The sequence below is a fragment of the Pseudophryne corroboree genome, chromosome 1, assembly GCF_028390025.1.
Source record: "Pseudophryne corroboree isolate aPseCor3 chromosome 1, aPseCor3.hap2, whole genome shotgun sequence".
NCBI classification, from domain to species: Eukaryota; Metazoa; Chordata; class Amphibia; order Anura; family Myobatrachidae; genus Pseudophryne; species Pseudophryne corroboree.
The window spans coordinates 965,169,257-965,189,050 of NC_086444.1; the positions used below are offsets into that span (position 1 = coordinate 965,169,257).

Sequence of the window (19,794 nt, forward strand, 5' to 3'; positions counted from 1 at the left end):
CAGCTTTTTCCCTCTACCCCTGCCTCTGGGCAGAAAGGACGCGCCTCTGACCCGCTTGCCTTTCTGGGGCCGAAAGGACTGTACTTGATAATACGGTGCTTTCTTAGGCTGTGAGGGAACATGGGGTAAAAAAGCCGACTTCCCAGCTGTTGCTGTGGACACGAGGTCCGAGAGACCGTCCCCAAATAATTCCTCACCCTTATAAGGCAAAACCTCCATGTGCCTTTTAGAATCAGCATTACCTGTCCACTGCCGAGTCCATAATACTCTCCTGGCAGAAATGGACATAGCATTAATTCTAGATGCCAGCCGGCAAATGTCCCTCTGTGCATCCCTCATATATAAGACTACGTCTTTAATATGCTCTATGGTTAGCAAAATAGTATCCCTGTCAAGGGAATCAATGTTATCGGACAGGGAATCAGACCATGCTGCTGCAGCACTACACATCCATGCTGAAGCAATAGCAGGTCTCAGTATAGTACCTGAGTGTGTATACACAGACTTCAGGATAGCCTCCTGCTTTCTATCTGCAGGCTCCTTTAAGGCGGCCGTATCCTGAGACGGCAGTGCCACCTTTTTTGATAAGCGTGTGAGCGCCTTGTCCACCCTAGGGGATGTCTCCCAGCGTAACCTATCCGTTGGCGGGAAAGGGTACGCCATTAGTAACAGTTTAGAAATCACTAATTTCTTATCCGGGGAACACCACGCTTCTTCACACAATTCATTTAACTCATCAGATGGGGGAAAAGTCACTGGCTGCTTTTTCTCTCCAAACATAATACCCTTTTTGTGGTAACCGGGTTAATGTCAGAAATGTGCAACACATTTTTCATTGCCGTAATCATGCATCGGATGGCCCTTGTGGATTGTACATTAGTCTCATCCTCGTCGACACTGGAGTCAGACTCCGTGTCGACATCTGTGTCTGCCATCTGAGGTAGCGGGCGATTTGAGCCCCTGATGGCCTCTGAGACGCTTGGGCAGGCGCGGGCTGAGATGCCGGCTGTCCCAAAGCTGTTACGTCATCGAACCTTTTATGCAAGGAGTTGACACTGTCGGTTAATACCTTCCACATATCCATCCACTCTGGTGTCGGCCCCGCAGGGGGCTACATCACAACTATCGGCTTTTGCTCCGCCTCCACGTAAGCGTCCTCTTCAAACATGTCGACACAGCCGTACCGACACACCGCACACACACATAGGGAATGCTCTGACTGAGGACAGGACCCCAAATACAAAAGATTCTCTGGAGAGAAATACACCCCAAAATCCCGGCGCAAATTAGTCAACAGTATTCATTAATTAGCCACTAGCTGCACACACTAGAGGATTAGCTAGATCCTCAAACAATTCGAGACAAAAAACAAGGAAAAGTGGTGCGCTTTTGTGTATTTATACATCTTTAAATTCAATAGGTTTAGGTGTCTGCTTATGCTCAAAACTGAAATAAATAACCATAGAATCTGCTTTATAAATAAATCAATTAATCTTTACTTCAATTAATAAACAATATATTACACATAAAAACTATAAAATCAAGCATCAGGATAGGAGCACTAGACCGAAGAGGATGCAATCAGGTGATAATATAGGTTCGGATCAATCCAAGGATTTTTACCAATCCAAATTTCACCACCCCAACCCATACGATGCACTAAATCCTCCCACCCCAAAAAAACGCAGAGAAAGAGAGGGAGCAGAGGAGGAAGAAAAAGAAAGCAGACGAGCAAGATTCAGATAGACACCAACGGAATCTTTAATCTTTCAAATCACAAACTTACTGGATGATCAAATTTCATTATTACAGAAAGGACTAAATTTTGCCCCCACTAAAGAGCCCAATATTTTTGAACTCTTCTTAGATTTAAATAAATTTACTAGAGATTTATGTAGGAAACGTTTTTTTGCAGCAAAAAAACTCAAAAATCCTGATCATCAGGAATCTATTGAAATACAGATTATCCTAGATGAGTCTGATAAGGAGGGTCTCCAGTGTTTGGAGCAGTTATTAAGTGAAACCTCTGAAGAAGTCAAATTATTTGACATAGACACAATGAAAGATCCTACATGTTTACCTAAATTTAAGAGGAAATCTCAATTTTTTCCGTTAGAACATAAAAGTTCAGCAATTACTATTTTTTACAATAAAACTCTCAGGGACTTTAAATCTTTGTGCAGTAGATCTGGAAATAGACAATCATCTTGTCATTATGAATTAAATTACAATCTGTCCAAAAAGGAGAGATTTGCCTTGAAGGAATTAAGAGAAACCCTCTCCCTTGTCATTAGACCAGCAGACAAGGGAGGGGGGATCATTATACAGAACAGAGATGATTATATATTGGAGGCTAACAGACAATTACTAGACACTCAATATTATACATCTCTGCCTAATAATCCTACACTTCGTTATCAAAAAGAATACCGACTTATGTTGGATCTTGCAAAGAATGAGAAGGCCATATCTGAAGATGAATTTTATTTTTTATTATGTACACATCCCATCACTCCGGTTTTTTATCACCTTCCCAAAATTCACAAAACACTAATTTCACCTCCTGGGCGCCCTATAATTTCAGGTGTTGGTTCCCTCACTTCTAATTTGTCACATTTTGTTGATGTACACCTACAAAATCACGTTGTTAATTTACAGTCACATATCAAGGATACTAAACATATCCTACAAAAGGTGGTAGGAAGAAATTGGAAGAAGAGTTGGGGGTTTCTTACCCTTGACGTCCAAGCATTATACACCAATATTCCACATGCAGCTGGTATTGATGCGGTGAATTATTACTTAAATAGGGATCAAAGCTTGACGTTGGAGCAACGTGATTTTATTATTCAATCCATTTGGTATATACTCACTCACAATTATTTTTTGTTTGGTGACACTTATTATTTACAGGCACTTGGGACGGCCATGGGGACCAGGTTCGCGCCAAGTTTCGCGAATCTCTATATGGGCCGCTTCGAGGAGGAGTATATATGGAGCGGTCCATATAGAGATAACCTGGTCCTCTATGGCCGTTTTATTGACGATTTGTTCATTATTTGGGATGGGGGTCCTACACTAGCACAAGAGTTTAATTTTGTTAATAATAACACGTATAATCTCAAGTTCACATACACTTTTGATTTTGATGTGATAAACTTTCTTGATGTGGCTTTCTCAATTCAAGACGAGGCGATTGTATCCAATAATTATACTAAACCAGTAGGAACGAGCAATTATTTACATTATGAAAGCGCTCATTTTAAACCTTGGATTAAAAATATACCCAAAAATCAACTAATGCGTATTAGACGCAACTGCTCAAGAGATGAGGATTTCACTGAACAATCTGGTACTATGATCAATCATTTTAAAAGAAGAGGATACCCACAGAAACTGTTAGAGGAGGCTTTGACCTCTACTAAAACAACAGAGAGAATAGAGACTAATACTGGAAAACTGGACAGAGGGATTACTTCGAGATCCCAATTTAAATCTTCTATTAGAACATTGGAAGCCACCAATCAGCTTGATCCCTCTGAAGAGCTGTTATTTGTATCTAAGTTTAACTCCAAATCGAATAAGATAAAAAAGATAATGAACACAAATTTTGGAATATTGAAACAAGATCATGTATTGAATAAGTACATTGGGGATAAACCAAGGATAATATATAAGAAAAATACAAATTTAAGGAATCTATTAGCACCGAGTGATTTGAGACCAATCAAACAAGCAAAAAAAGATCAGCCAGAATCTTGGCTCCCTAATAGACCTTGCGGTAGCTATAGGTGCAATAAATCCACTTGTCTTACTTGTGGGCATATGAATAATGGGTCAACAAATGTTATATCTTGTAGTAGTGGGGGGAGTTTTCCGATTAAACAATATCTAAACTGTGAATCCACTTATTCTGTGTATGTTTTACAATGTCCGTGCCGACTGCAATATGTCGGCAGGACTATTAGAACAATCAAATGCCGCTTTAGGGAACATAGGCGTAATATTATTAATAAATCCATTAAACATAGTGTATCAAGACATTTTATTAAATGTCATAATGGGGATCCTAAGGGGTTCTCTCTAATAGTGGTTGAACAATTTTGTAATACCAGGAGGGGTGGAAATAGATATCGGCAGCTATGCATTGGAGAATCTGCTTGGATATTTAAACTGGATACGTTAAGTCCTAAGGGGCTTAACGAGGCGATTGATTACACTTGCTTAGATTAGGTCAATTTATATGGGGAATGGTAGTAATTACATGAATCATATATTTTATTGTCATTTTGATTAAAATCATGAATAGTTAAAATTAAAATATTAATATCGGTGATGCTGACCATAATGTTAATACTAACACTGTTGCCTTTATTGTTTAAAATAAAAACACCTGAATTTTTGAAAGCTCTATTTTAATGTTCATATATGTGCTTATATGGAAATACTTGTTGTTTACTAAGTACCTAGAGTCTGCTTCTTAATTATTTATTTTCAATTTCTAACTGTTAAATATATATAAATCTAAGTTTCTAGACTTAATATACGGATCTATGTAATTATAATCACAGGAGATCAGTGTGTATGTAATTTTTAAGACCGAGCCTGTTTCACACTGGTGTTTGTAATTTTAATGAAAGGCGGTCCATACGGGGATTTAAATAAGGGCCAAGATGGAATGAGCCCTTCAGTCTTGAGGAAGTCCCGATTTACGACGAGACGAAACGCGTTGACGTCATATCCCCGTTTGCAGCCACACACTGACGGAAGCATCGTACGAGCATTATCTGCAACAGCCTCGTTGTAAGCGCAAACTGGAGCTCCGTTTACCTGCAAGCCAGGACCGAGACTGTGCCAAGTCCAGCGGCCACATTGGAAAGCGGTAACTGGGAGCATTTAAATATATACCCGCCTGCCAGAACTGAGATTGCACTATAGCGCGGGCGGTGGATGTTCATACTGACAATCACAGGAACGTGTATCTCTCCGGGTGACTGCACTGCCAGACATTCCCGTAAGCTCGGGTAAACCATTATACAGCAGCATCCCTCTGCACTGGGACGCCAGGAGCAGGATAGGAGAGACTTTTTTTCCTTGCATAACTGTCAGTATATTGTTACAGTTTGACACAATATTTAGCAGATTGCAAAGGGTCTGTTTAGTGTCAAAAGAGGTACATTGTTGCTAACAACTATACAGCGCTAGAGGTTATTTGATGCTCCCTATTTGAGTGTGTGGTATACAAACCAATTCTTTGATTTTATAGTTTTTATGTGTAATATATTGTTTATTAATTGAAGTAAAGATTAATTGATTTATTTATAAAGCAGATTCTATGGTTATTTATTTCAGTTTTGAGCATAAGCAGACACCTAAACCTATTGAGGACAGGACCCCACAAAGTCCTTTGGGGAGACAGAGAGTATGCCAGCACACACCACAGCACTATATAACCAGGGATTTACACTAAAGTGAGTGATTTTTCCCTATAGCAGCTTATTATACACAGTTTGCGCCTAAATTTAGTGCCCCCCCTCTCTTTTTTTACCCTTGAAGCCTGGAAACTGCAGGGGAGAGCCTGGGGGGTTGCCTTCCAGCGGAGCTGTGAAGAGAAAATGGCGCCCGTGTGCTGAGGAAGATAGCCCCGCCCCTTTCTCGGCGGACTTCTCCCGCTTTTTTATATGCTTTATGGCGGGGGATTATGCACATATACAGTTTATTAGCTGTATTATGTGCTATTTATCCATGGAAGGTACTCTAATTGCTGCCCAGGGTGCCCCCCCCCAGCGCCCTGCACCCATCAGTGACCGGAGTGTGTGGTGTGCAGAGGGAGCAATGGCGCACAGCTGCAGTGCTGTGCGCTACCTTAATGAAGACCAGAGTCTTCAGCCGCCGATTTTCAACTTCTCTTCGGTTCTTCTGGCTCTGCAAGGGGGGCGGCGGCGCGGCTCCGGGACCGGACGACCGAGGACTGGGCCTGTGTTCGATCCCTCTGGAGCTAATGGTGTCCAGTAGCCTAAGAAGCCCAAGCCAGCTGCAAGCAGGTAGGTTCGCTTCTCTCCCCTCAGTCCCACGTAGCAGTGAGTCTGTTGCCAGCAGATCTCACTGTAAATAAAAAACCTAACAAATACTTTCATTCTAGCAAGCTCAGGAGAGCCCCTAGAACGCATCCAGCTCTGGCCGGGCACAGATTCTAACTGAGGTCTGGAGGAGGGGCATAGAGGGAGGAGCCAGTGCACACCAGATGTAGTACCTAATCTTTCTTTAAAGAGTGCCCAGTCTCCTGCGGAGCCCGTCTATTCCCCATGGTCCTTACGGAGTACCCAGCATCCACTAGGACGTCAGAGAAATGTATAATTTCATAGGGGCACTGACATGATGTGAGGTGGGGAATGGAGGCAGCAGGAAGCCACAGACAGAGTTGTATAGTGGGAAGACCGGGGTCCCTTGGGGACCAAAAGGGGTCCGGCCACTACACATAGTGCGGCAGGGAAGCAAGATATGCCTATATACTAGATCTCCAACCAACGTAAATTAACGAACAACTATCATTCTCATTTACCACCCTCATCCCGTAGCGAAGCACGGGTATTCAGCTATCTACAATGTTATTTATACTGTGTGTTTAATATTTACATTTATTTTTGTAAACAGACATTCTTAAAATCCCAGGCAACGCTGGGTACTCCAGCGTGTAATTCTTTAAAAAGCTATGTATATTTTCTCAACTTTTCATTATCTGTTTTGTCTTATAGGATCTCATTAAAAGTACCAAATGATACACCAACAGTGGAGAGGGGAGAGTTCCAAATGTAAGAAGGCGTGCACTGGTCTTAGTTATTACTGTGCCTGGTCCGCCAAGATTGCAGCCGATTTGACCCATATAGCCACATTAAAATAATTTCCTATTACACAAACCCTCTTTGCAAATGCCAAAATTAATATACCCACTACATTACTACACACAATATTTTTAAGGATAGAATAGAAAATTACTAATTTTGTATTAGATTGTATGGTTTACGGTTAGAGCAATGCGCTTCTTGCAGAAAGATATTTGGTATTATTTCTATACTGATAAAAAGGATGCAAATATCACCAAGCTAATCCATTATATTTACACCTGGGAAGAGTTAAGGCCCATACACACTAGAAGATTTTTTTTCCAGCGATTTGAGCATTAACAATGGTTTTGAACGCTCTATCATTCAAATTTTCTAATGTGTACTCAGCAAACGAGGCGTGCACCCGCGCATGCAACAAAATCTTCACTGTCACTTGTGAAATTGCTCATATTGGCACGTGTGTACGCAGTGAACGATATCTAATATGAGCGATTTGACCAATTTGAAAGATCTGGAATGGATTTGTGCACTAGCCACCAGCTTCACAAACAATTCCCAGCAGATTGTTCACCATTCAGATAATTTGTAAAAGCACTCAGTGTGTACACTCAATATCGCTTGTTAGGGACTCTATGAAGTTCAAGGGAAATCGCTCATCTGTCAAATCTTTTAAGTCCTCTAGTGTGCATGGGCCTTTAGGAGTACTCTGTTTTATAACTAAACAATCGTATAATGTGTCTCCTGTCTTCACAGAAAAACTGTACATTAAGCAGAAATATTCTAAGCATATATTTAAGAAAACACACAATCATATCTGAAGGAATCTACATATGAAGAAAAGGAATTTACTAAATGTGATGCAATATATAAAACTACTGTATTTACACAAATTTAAAATGATGTTGGAAATTACTACAAGTTCTCAATAGCAAAGAACCTATATAAAATTTCACACATCATGGTCCTATCATTGTTTACACAGATATTGCAATGATCTTTTATAGAGGCATGGTGTGAGTACTTATTTTCAGAATCTTTACAGAAATTTGCTTATTTAGTTCCCTTAATGTACAGTGCTGTGTAACATCTTAACGATCTGTACATAAAACATAATAAAAACAATAATGCATACCCTCCAACTGTACTTTTTTGGCAGGTACAGTACCTTTTTTTTTTATGGTCTGACCTGTCAAAAAGGGTTTTGTACCGATTTTTGACTCTCCAAATTAACATAGAAAGTATAGAAAAGGGGGGCGTGGCCACACCCATTTTACCTGTGACCACGCCCCTTTCCTAATTTGTACCGGGTTTTGTGTGTAAAATGTTTGAGGGTATGATAATGTAGTCAGAATATTTAGACAAAGGAGTGACTTTATACACGTCCCTATTCCGCTTTTGAGAAGTGACCCTGACCATGCACTTTGTGAAACAAGAGAGGAATCCAGGTGCTACCAAATGTAAATTATCACTATTGGACCACACCTTAAATAAACTATACTATGTACAATATTGTCAGCTGGAGCCTAATTTCTGTCTTACGTTAGAAGACGTAAGTGACACTGTGTGACGTCATCTGCAAGTTTCTAGTGGTCGGTTCACATTTGAAGAATTCTGCCTATAAATGTGTTTTCTCGGATGAATCGTAGGAAGAAATTAAGTTGCTTAGTGTGAGTAACTAGACTGAGACGACTGTACAGGAAGCAGGTAAATGTCACATGGTGCAACCTCCACTCCTTGAAACTCACAGCAGGTGGTGTCATTTTGTTATGTAGCTGCAAACAGGCGTACTACCGCACCTAGTCTGCATTCATTTATAGCATTTATACAAATAGACAACTATATTTTTTTACCTGTAGCCCAGACACAACCTCCGACCATTGCAAGAGGCCAGAATTTTGGACAGCGGAGAATGAGATTGACTACTAAAGAGACGATCCATATTGAGGCACACAGAATCCATTGGAAGAACATGCCTGGGAAAAAACAAAACCCGTAAAATAATGAGAGATCCTGGAACGGACATTCAATAACAAACATACTGCATGGTCACATAGAATGCCTACCATCTCCAGTGTCTAACTTCTTCACTGGGACAAAGTTGGAGCCAAACAAGATAACCGATACAACAGAAGATGTGAAGCCCAGCGCTAGATTAGAACTGTTATTATTGACACTGTGGTTACTAGGAATCATCCAGTCTTCCATGGCTTAAATGTTTTGATATCCTTTTCCCTTATGTAAGAAATCTAAAAAAACAAACAAAAAACCATACAGATATATATTTAAAAACGAATTTATAATAAAATAAGAATAGACATCACAAAGGGTGTGGTATGGAAGGTAGAGAGTAACTAGGTCGACAGTGTCTAGGCCGACCACTATTGGTTGACAGGTCAAAAGGTCGACATGAGTTTGTTTTTTTGGTGTCGTTTTCTTCGTAGAGTGACCGGGAACCCCAATTAGTGCACCGTGTCCCCTCGCATGGCTCGCGAGCTTCGGGCAATGTGCCTCGCTCTACTGCTTCGCTCGGCACAGATTACCGTTCCAATCGTAGTGCACGTGGATCGTTAAGTATGAAAAAGTTTTTTTTTTAAATTGTGAAAAACTAATGTCGACCTTTTGACCTGTCGACCTAGACAGTGTCGACCACTATTGGTCGACAGTAGCTAGGTCGACAGGGTTACTAGTTACTGTCGACCTAGAGACCGGATCCCCATCACAAAATTTGAGACTTGTTAGTATGATGAAGTACAGTTTAAAACAAATTTCAACATTTTTAATATTCTTATCTTAGAAAATGATTTATGTAAAACTTTTTAGAAAATGGACATGTCTATTCCAGAAAAATGCAATACTCTTTAAAAAAGAACAATAATTCAAATATATTTCATACATCTATATTATGGCTTAACAATTTCTTTAAAATAAAAACAATGCTCATACATCTCACAGAAATATATTTCAAGATCATCTTTCAAAAATGTTGCAATAAATGAACAAAACCAAAGGCAATGACATAAAAATACCTACTGCATATCTACATATTGATTGCAGAAGGATGACTTTCATTAATGACATACTTTTATGATGCAGTTGTCTGAGCAGGGCACATCATATACTAAATTATAAGTCTTGGTCGATAGTTTTGCAGAAAAATATTGGAAATGTAATTGGTTGCTTCGTTATGTGGCAAAACGTCCGTCTGCCATTTACAATACATCACCATTGTGCCCTGGAAAATGTGACACTTGGTGAACTCTCCCTATGCACCTGCTGGGTGACCTTGAACATGTGACCTGATGGGTGGTCTGGAAACTGTGACAGTTATTTGCTGCCACTCACTAAGCAGGGATTTTCGAAATTCGACTCCTAAGGGGGTGAAATGTTCTGACCAGCAAACCTCTGCACGGATGAAACTGGGCACATCAGCTAGTTATTATTATCAATCATCATTATTATTATGGTAAATTTGTATTACACCATTGTACTGTGCAGCACCAGACTAAACAATATAGAACACCGAGACATATAAGGCAGACAAAAAAAAAAGTAGACATAAAAATAAAGGGTTGTGAGGGCCCTGCTCCCGGGAAAGCTGACATTGGAAGGGGACAGCTGAAACATGAGGAGCTAGTGCAACTCAGACTGGAGATTTGAGACGCTATGAAGGTGAGTTGTGTAAATGTGAAGAGCTAATCCATGTGCCATAATGTCATACATCCAAACAGACAATACATATATGTACTGTATAATATAAACATTTCAAAATTGGTCTGTAAGGGTTTTTTGTTTGAACAGAACTTCTCCTTGCAGATATTTTTATCCAGAATTTTCATATAAGAAAGAAACAAAAAATATCAATATGATGTAGTATGTCAAATCCGGATAGCCTTAGGTGTACTTCAGAGTATCATTCACTTTTTATTATGAATTAATGCGGGCTGTATAGGTGCTAGTAGGAATAAAAAGCTTGGTTTGCAGAGAGTGTTTAAAGATCTGTATGGTGTAGGACACACTGATAGATCATGATAGGGCATTCCATAAGCGGGCAGCAGCACAGGAGCAGTCTTGTAAGCAAGAGTTATAGGTTTTACTAGGCACGGGTCACAGGTACATCTATGAGGGTACGAGGGGGTTTATTTAGAGATGAGATATGAGATGTATGAAATGGCTTGTATTGTTAAAGACTTTGTAGGGAACAGTAATTTGGATTGGTTTCTGGAGGACAGAGGAAGCCACTGCAGGGATTTATGAGTGGTGTGACAGATGTAGAGCTGAGAGAGAGGAACATTAGTCTTGCTATAGCGTTTAATGGACCTTATTCAGAGATGGACGCAGATCACTGCACATACAACCAGATCTGCGTCCATCCCCTTGCATGCTGGAGGCCGCTCAGCACAGAGCGAGGCTGTCCAGCATGTGTGACAGGCCGCCTTCCGATGCATCGCATTAAGGTAGACCCCTGGCAGCATAGCCTGGCTGCACTGCAAGCGGTCCGTCGCCAATGTTTAAAATCAGAGAAGCTGCGTGTGATGTCATGCAGCCTCCCCGCAAACACTCCCAGCTTGCCACTCCCCCCCAAAGCCACATCGCCGCCCTGCAAATGACTGCCGCTGTCAATCATTTTACGGCTGCATCCTTCCTGGATGCGTCCACAAGGAGAAGGGAAGCGCAAGCGCACTGCGGCCAGTGCACGTCCACAGATCAGATGGATGCAGCCGCTGTGTACGGACGCACAGCTGCATCCATCTCTGAATCGGCCCCAGTATGTATTAGTCTGGACTGTTTTAGCAGGGCACAATGTGCCACCATGTGAATGCGCTGTTCTGTTCATCCCGGCCACAATTCAGAGCCATAGTGCAGCCTCACCAGCAAAAGGGTACGGCTCTGATTTTCCTATATGTGCATGCTTTGTCTTTTAACACTTTTTAATTATTTAGTTCCATGTGGGAACAAAAAAATCTTTGTATACTATGATAGTAGTTTCTTTCTCCCTCTTTACTATGTGTATATTTCCCTCATTAGGGTATACATCACTGCCAACTGAATAGATGAGGGGGACACGCAGAGGGATACAGGGGGTGTGTACTGAAATAACATACAGATTGGGCTACAAAGAAACCTCTATGTGCACTGGCATTTCTTACTACAGGTATATGTAAGTGTTGTTTCTTGAGGGATACACACATTTCTGCTGCGATTGTGGAAGGAATACTAGTGTTCACTCTAGGCTGTTTTAGCAGGGCGCCGCGTCCTACCCGATTTTTAAAAGGCAAAATCCACCCTGCCCCTTTTGCGGCGCCCTGCTAGAACAGCTGCCCGCTTCCTGATCTCCCAGCGTGTAAAGCGCATTGGGAGAGAGCTGGGGGAAGCCCAGCACCGACGGAGGTGCTGGGCACGCCCCCAACAGTGACTTCGATGGCCACAGACGCCCTCTATAGCAGCGTTTGTGAGCCGCAACGCCCACTAAAATGACGGGGGCATGGTCACACCCCCTAATTTGCATGTCCGCGCCCCCCGTTTCGGGCGCGCGGTGCCCCAGACTCCGGCGGCCTGCCCCTTCAAGATCCTAGAAGGAACACTAGAATACTACTCTTATGTGACCAGCACTCCAAGGGTTAATGTGAAATTACACTGACAGGAGAGTGTTTGAAGATTTAACACTCTTGGGGGTTGACATTTGATTTTATATATTTAAAGAAAACTGCGGAGAGACTGCAGAGGATGCAAACTGACAAGTATTAACTTGTCGATAAAGTAAACAACGTCACTCATTTTGCCCTTCCTGAGCAACGTCATTTACCAAATCAACTAGTGTGTACGCTGCCCAATGACGAGCGATGTGCGGGTCATTAACGACCCTCGCCGTCGGCAGTGCATGCAGCTCAATTTGGACTGTCGTCCAAAAACTGCATGCACAGTCCGGCCGCGACGTCACGTCACTGAGCGATATTGTTTGCATATTGCTCAGTGTGTACACACTGCCGATGAGCGCCCCGGCAGGAAAGGGGACACCCTAGGCGACGTCGCTCATAGAGCACATCGCCTAGTTCAGGCCTGGACAACCTGTGGCTCTCCAGCTGTTGTGAAACTACACATCCCAACATGCCCTTCCTTCCCCTTTCACAGTTCTAGCATTCCCTAATAGCAAAGTTGTACCCACCCTAGAGTACACACTGGTTAAACATTGATACATTGTATTTAACTGCAGACAGATAAGAAACATTATTCACAGTGCTGAGGTCTGTTATTCCGGGTTCATGGTGATTTTATATGCAACAATGGCTATACCAAGATAGACTCAACTCAGTCGCATCTCAACTCGCAGCTGAAGAGGAGTAACTGGGTGGTAGCGCGAGTTTTGCATGTAGGCTAGTAGCCCCTATACACTGGGTGATACCACTGAAAGATATGAACGATCTCGTTCATTAATGAACGAGATATCGTTAGGTGTGTAGGCACCAACGATGAATAATGCGCTTATACATGCATGCCAATATGGACAATCTCGTCCATATTAGCATGCACTGCTATGGAGCCGGGTGACGCCCGTCAGCTGTATCGGTCGTCGGGCACCTCGGAGGCAAATCGCCTGGTGTGTAGGGCCCTAGTTTAGCGAGGGTGCAACAGAGTCGCAGTCCATACAGAGTTGTGCCTACACATGATTTCAGGATAAGGCTGGTGTAAGTGTGCATTGATAATGATAACTATCTATCTATCAAGTTAGGTGTACAGATAGGAGCGGGTGTACTAGGGTATGCCGGCGGCCGGGCCCCCGGCAACCAGCATACCGGCGCCGGAATCCCGACCGCCGGAATACCGACAGCTGGGCAAGCGCAAATGAGCCCCTTGCATGCTCGCTGCGCTCGCTATCTATTCTCCCTCCATGGGGGTCATGGACCCCCAAGAGGCAGAAAAGATGTCGGTATGCCAGAGGTTGGGATTCCGGCGCAGGTATGCTGGTCGTCGGGGCCCCGGACGCCGGCAAACAGAAGACCACCCATAGGAGCAATCTGTCCGCAGAGAGGCTATACGCCGGGGTCACAGGGATGAAAATCCACATTTAGTTCTGTGACAGCAATGCAAGTGCAAATATGACAAACGTGCATTCAGCTCTGCATTGGTCCCAAAACATCTAGCTGTCCTATAATGTGGTAAGAGCATTAAAATTAATTTCCCACCAACCTAGTACTAGAGCAGAGATAAGCAACTGTTTTGTACTGTTTGTAGAATAAGGCCCAAGTATTTCAGAAAAACCTAGGAGGGGGACAGAACAATGAAATGAGCCTATAATAGCGCTTGGGCCCTGCTTCTGCCCCAGCTAATGCAGCAGCCAGTTAACATAAAATACTGTAATCTGTTGTAATTAATGTGCATAAATTTAGTAATCTCACACAGTGATAGAGATGGAGCCCCAGAGGAATTTACGAGGAACACTGTAATGTCTGTATAATATGCACATTAACTGATATGCAAGTCAAACCACATTTTGTGCACCATAAAATAAGCAGAACATGACTGATTTCAGAGTTCTCACATGCTTTTTCTAAACAGATTTTGATCTACTTGAACAAAACATTGACTACAAGTTTAAATATCTATTTCACAGCGTCTCAAAACACCTTATACATTTATACCTCTGACATTCCTATGCAGGACACTAATACATGCGGATGTCATTCCTTATATGCTAATACCCAACCCAATTAAGGGAAACTCTGGAGTCTGGATTACACAGTATACAGGAAATCCGCCACAGGTACATCTGACTTGTGGTTACCCCAATGCAGCCACTAAGGAACCTTTTTCATCTTTTTGATGATGTTTTACAACATAAAATAAGGGTAGTTGTTTGCTTGGTTGGCTGAATAAAACCCAAATCTAACTCTCTCTGGACAGGTTACATCTGCCCCACCTGCAGTACACATGGTTTTGCCCAATTGCTAACAAACCTGCTGCTGCGATCAACTCAGAATTACCCCCACTGTCTTAAACTGGTGCAGATACAGACTATTCTTTTAGGGAAATGGCATAACAGAGATTGGGAAGTGATTAAGATACCGACGCTCGGGATCCCGGCGATCAGAATGCAGACATAGGAATCCTGACAAGCGGTACAATCCCGACGCGGGATACCGGCAAGACAGGCTATTCTACCCTTTGTGGGTGTCTGGCGAGCCACTGTGCCAACAGCGTGGAGAGCGCAGCAGGCCCACAAGGGGCTTTTGAGCGGTAGCCCCGCTGCCGGCATACTACTGACCGGGATGCCGCTGAACCCTAGAGACCCTCACAACCACATATGTGTAGTTCATATTCAGACACCAGATCCACCCCTCCCGAATTTCTATTGTTGTATAAATCAGACTCTAGATCTGTGGGAATGATGTGGAAAATGGAACCTCTGCCCATGCCATCACAAAAATTGTGCAAAAAAAATCCCCAAAACATTAAATCATTACACAGGATACAGATATGATATATGCTAATATTTCAAATGCAATATTAGATTCAATATGCAACTTCTAGATTGTAAATTCTATGGGCTTGGTTCAAATCAGCGCAGATTGGATAGCGCTGGGAATTAGCTGTCATGTCGAGGAATGCCGGTTCTTGCAAACTAAACAGGGTGTTTTACCGCAAAAAGCGGCATTCTCCTTCTAAAGTGCCCGGCGCGATGCTGCTTCCGACTAGCTAAGGGCAGAAATCAGCATTGCATCAGCACTTTTGTCGATTTTCTGCATCGTACTCATGGAGGGGTGCAAGAAAGAAGAAATCCTCTCGTCAGGCGCCATAGCACACTAAATTGAGTAACACCGGGAGCTAATTCCCGGAGGTATTCAATCCACAATGGACTGAATTGAGACCTTGTAAGCAGTGCCCTCTAACTGGGGGTGATATGCTTTGTCGTCGGTCAGGATGCTGGTGGTCACATGACCAACCGCAGCATCCCGACATTTAGCATGCCAACAGGGGACAGGGTAATGCATTTATGCCTTCCCTGCCCCCACCGTAACCGCCTGAGGTTGCGGCTAGGACTAAGGACACAGGGGGTGGCAGCTAGGGCTAACCAGAGGGGGTGGTAGCTGGGCAAAGACACAGGGGTATAGCGACTAAGGCTAACCCCCCCCCCCCCCCCCCCGTGGTGCCTAACCCTAACCCCCCCCCCCCTCTCCACAGACCCTAACCCCAATACTTACCATCGGGATGCCGTTAGTCGAGGGTTCCAACACCAGAATTCCCTCCCCTCTAACCCTCTATATCATTTCTTCACCTTCTCTATCAATTTTGTATGTTCTTGTTTCGCTTCTATGTATGATTTGTTTTTTTACAACATTTTATTTAGAGGACAGTGTGCCATCTCAATGCCTAGAAGAAATTACTTGTAATGGGGAACTACAAATAGAAGTGTAGCCCCAGTCCATCTCTCAATCCACATGTAGTTCATCCTGCCAATGAAAGTACCAGGTGAAGCAGCCATCTTAGGTGCACTACATAGGTTACAGTGGGCAGGATGAGCAATTTGTACAAGTGTAATATACAGTGGGGAATCACAGAACAGATAGACAGGGAGAAAAAAAAGACAGCTAAGGCGTAATTGAAAAGGAGGAATGGGGTATTAGGAGAGATATGGATATACTGCAGGTAGCTCATTGGAACAGATTAATGACAAGGGTGATTGTATAATCTCACATTCTAAATGTCTGTACAGTAAAGTTTTGCAGCATCTTATAAATATAACATTGATGTCGATCAACAAGAAAATATCTGTGAGCTAAATAGACCCCCTAATACATGTATACATACATACATACTAACTAAACTTGCTTAACTGCAATATTTTCTATACATAGGGGTCTATCTACTAAAGCTGGGTACACACTAGCCGATGTGTGTACCCGGCGATATTGGTTGCGGCGGGGACCCGGCATCGACGTGAAGGGAGCGACTGCGGAGGGAGCGGGGCCATACTGCGGCTGTAGCATGGCCCTTGTTAATGAGGTCCTCCCTCACCTGGACTGACGAGGGAGGTGGACGTCAACGATGCGCGGGAGCACGCATCGTTAACGATACTGAGTGTACACAATAGACGAGATAGTAAAAGATATCGCTCAGAATGGCCCTTCTGAGCGATATGTTTAACATTCTCATCTAGTGTGTATGGGTCTTAAGCCTTGGATGGAGATAAAACACCAGCAAATCTGCTCCTAACTGCAATGTCACAGGCTGGGTTTGAAAAATGGCAGTTAGGAGCTGATTGGCTGGTACATTTTCTCCGTCCACTTTATCTCCATCCAAGACTTAGTAAATAGACCCCATATTGCACGAAACAAAATCATATGCCTAGAAATGAGGACCACTTCTTACTGGGAAATAACTTTTAAAAGACTGCTTACAGGGTAACAAATTATGGTAACAGCAGTTTCTGCAACAGGAAGCAATGTAACAAACACAAAGTATTGCCATGCTTTATTGTACTTTTATTCTGAGCAGTCAAATGAAGAGACTATCGTAACTACAAAGGGCTATAAGAAGTATGATACAGACACCGTATAAGTACCTACCAGCAGCAAGAGGGCTCTGTCCCCGCACTTGTTATTAAGCTTTGTTTTGCATTTCCAGTTACCGAAATGAAGGAGTCAGGTGACTTTCTTCCTGATCACATGACAGCCGGCCCGGCTCAGCCAGCGCTGCGGCGGCACACCTCATCACAGACGCTTTGTCAGCCACGTGTGTGTTTGTGTGTACATGGTCAGCCTGTAGGCGTGCCGGAGCTGTCGCTCAGACCTATCATGTGCCCTCTCCCTTTCTAGGCTTCATACTGTAGGACGGTGTATACTTACCCAGTCATTTCTGCATCTGTAGGGAACATTAGGCTGTTAATCAGTTCGTAAGGGCTGCTGCTGAATGTTACTCGCATTTTGTTCCTGTTAAATAACCGGAGGTGGTAATAATAATAATAATTCTATGTGGGGTAGATTATTACCCACGATCCGTTTTCGCCTGGTGAAAAGTCAGGATATCGCGATTTCTGAGGTACCCATACCTCCCAACATGACCCTCTCCGGGAGGGACACAATTCTCTGCCTCTGGACTTTTCCTTTTCTCTATGATTGCTGGCACCTGTGTTGAACAGGCTAATGGATAAGAAAGGTGTTTCAGCACAGGTGATGGCAATCATAAATTAAGAGGGAGGTCCAGGAGCAGAGCATTCTGTCCCTCCTGGAGAGGCCCATGTTGGGAGGTATGGGTACCTGAAGCATAATCAGCAATAAGTGCCGACATCAGTGCTGCACGTATGGTGTTGCGGGGAAGTACTGCGTATTGGTAAGAAATTGGCAGCAGGTATGCAGTATCACTGGGCCGACCACCTTGCAGCTGCTGTGTCTGAGTGGAGGAGAGCGCAGCATGTGTCTCTCCTGCCCTCAGTCCGATGTCCATCCGGCGGCAAAGGCGGCGGCGTGCATCACAATCAGGAGCAGGTTCGTGAGCCAATCAGAGCTCGCAGACCAGCAGCTAATCAGGAGCCACCACATGCTGCGCTCTCCTCGGACACTGTGGCATCAGAGCCAGCCCCAGACAGCAGCAGCAGTGGTGAGATGCACTGCTGGGGGCATATGTGTATCTGGGACTATTGGGGGGCATATGTGTATCTGGCACTGTGGGGGGGCATATGTGTATCTGGCACTGTGGGGGGGGGGCATATGTGTCTCTGGAACTGTGGGGCATATCTGGCACTGTGGGGACAGATGTGTATCTGGCACTGTAGGGGCATATCTGGCACTGTGGGGGCATACGTGTATCTGGCACTGTGGGGGCATATTTTTATCTGGCACTGTGGGAGCATATCCGGCACTAAGGGGGTATATGGGTATCTGGTACTGTGGGAGAATATTTGTATCTGGCACTGTGGGGGCATATTTATAGCTGCCACAGTGGGGGCATATGTGTATCTTTCATTGTGGGGGCATATTTGTATCTGGCACTGAGGGGGCATATGTGTATCTGGCACTGCACTATTGGGGGCATATGTGTATCTAGCACTATCGGGGGCATCTGTGTATCTGGCACTGCACTATTGGGGTCATATGTGTATCTGGCCCCCCATATATGTATTATGCCCCCAATTTCATTGGCCACACCCCATGTGGCATGTGGCCACACCCATTTTTGGCCTTTGGCGCACGCACAACTCAGTACCACTAATACATTTTCTCTATCGTCCTAGTGGATGCTGGGGTTCCTGAAAGGACCATGGGGAATAGCGGCTCCGCAGGAGACAGGGCACAAAAAGTAAAGCTTTTCCAGATCAGGTGGTGTGCACTGGCTCCTCCCCCTATGACCCTCCTCCAGACTCCAGTTAGATTTTTGTGCCCGGCCGAGAAGGGTGCAATCTAGGTGGCTCTCCTAAAGAGCTGCTTAGAAAAAGTTTAGCTTAGGTTTTTTATTTTACAGTGAGTCCTGCTGGCAACAGGATCACTGCAACGAGGGACTGAGGGGAGAAGAAGTGAACTCACCTGCGTGCAGGATGGATTGGCTTCTTGGCTACTGGACATCAGCTCCAGAGGGACGATCACAGGTACAGCCTGGATGGTCACCGGAGCCGCGCCGCCGGCCCCCTTGCAGATGCTGAAGTCAGAAGAGGTCCAGAATCGGCGGCTGAAGACTCCTGCAGTCTTCTAAAGGTAGCGCACAGCACTGCAGCTGTGCGCCATTTTCCTCTCAGCACACTTCACACGCAGTCACTGAGGGTGCAGGGCGCTGGGGGGGGGCGCCCTGGGAGGCAAATGTAACCTATATAAAGGCTAAAAATACCTCACATATAGCCCCCAGAGGCTATATGGAGATATTTAACCCCTGCCTGGATTCACTAAATAGCGGGAGACGAGCCCGCCGGAAAAGGGGCGGGGCCTATCTCCTCAGCACACGGCGCCATTTCCTCTCACAGCTC

The 19,794-nt window shown here is 43.9% G+C and overlaps 1 protein-coding gene across 3 annotated transcripts in view; it reads right to left on the minus strand.

Annotated features, from left to right (window-relative positions):
* The window catches only part of TMEM144 (transmembrane protein 144), an 87,419-nt gene extending 69,465 nt beyond the window's left edge, over positions 1–17,954 (minus strand). The window contains exons 1-3 of one of the 3 annotated variants that reach the window (XM_063920477.1): positions 17,830–17,954; positions 8,909–9,091; positions 8,696–8,818 (exon numbers count right to left, since the gene is read on the minus strand). In XM_063920477.1, coding sequence (XP_063776547.1) covers positions 8,696–8,818; positions 8,909–9,050 — 265 coding nt within the window. In that variant the 5' untranslated portion in view covers positions 9,051–9,091; positions 17,830–17,954. The other 2 variants (XM_063920475.1, XM_063920474.1) reach the window with 2 other exon arrangements.
* Between the last annotated feature and the right edge of the window lie 1,840 nt (positions 17,955–19,794).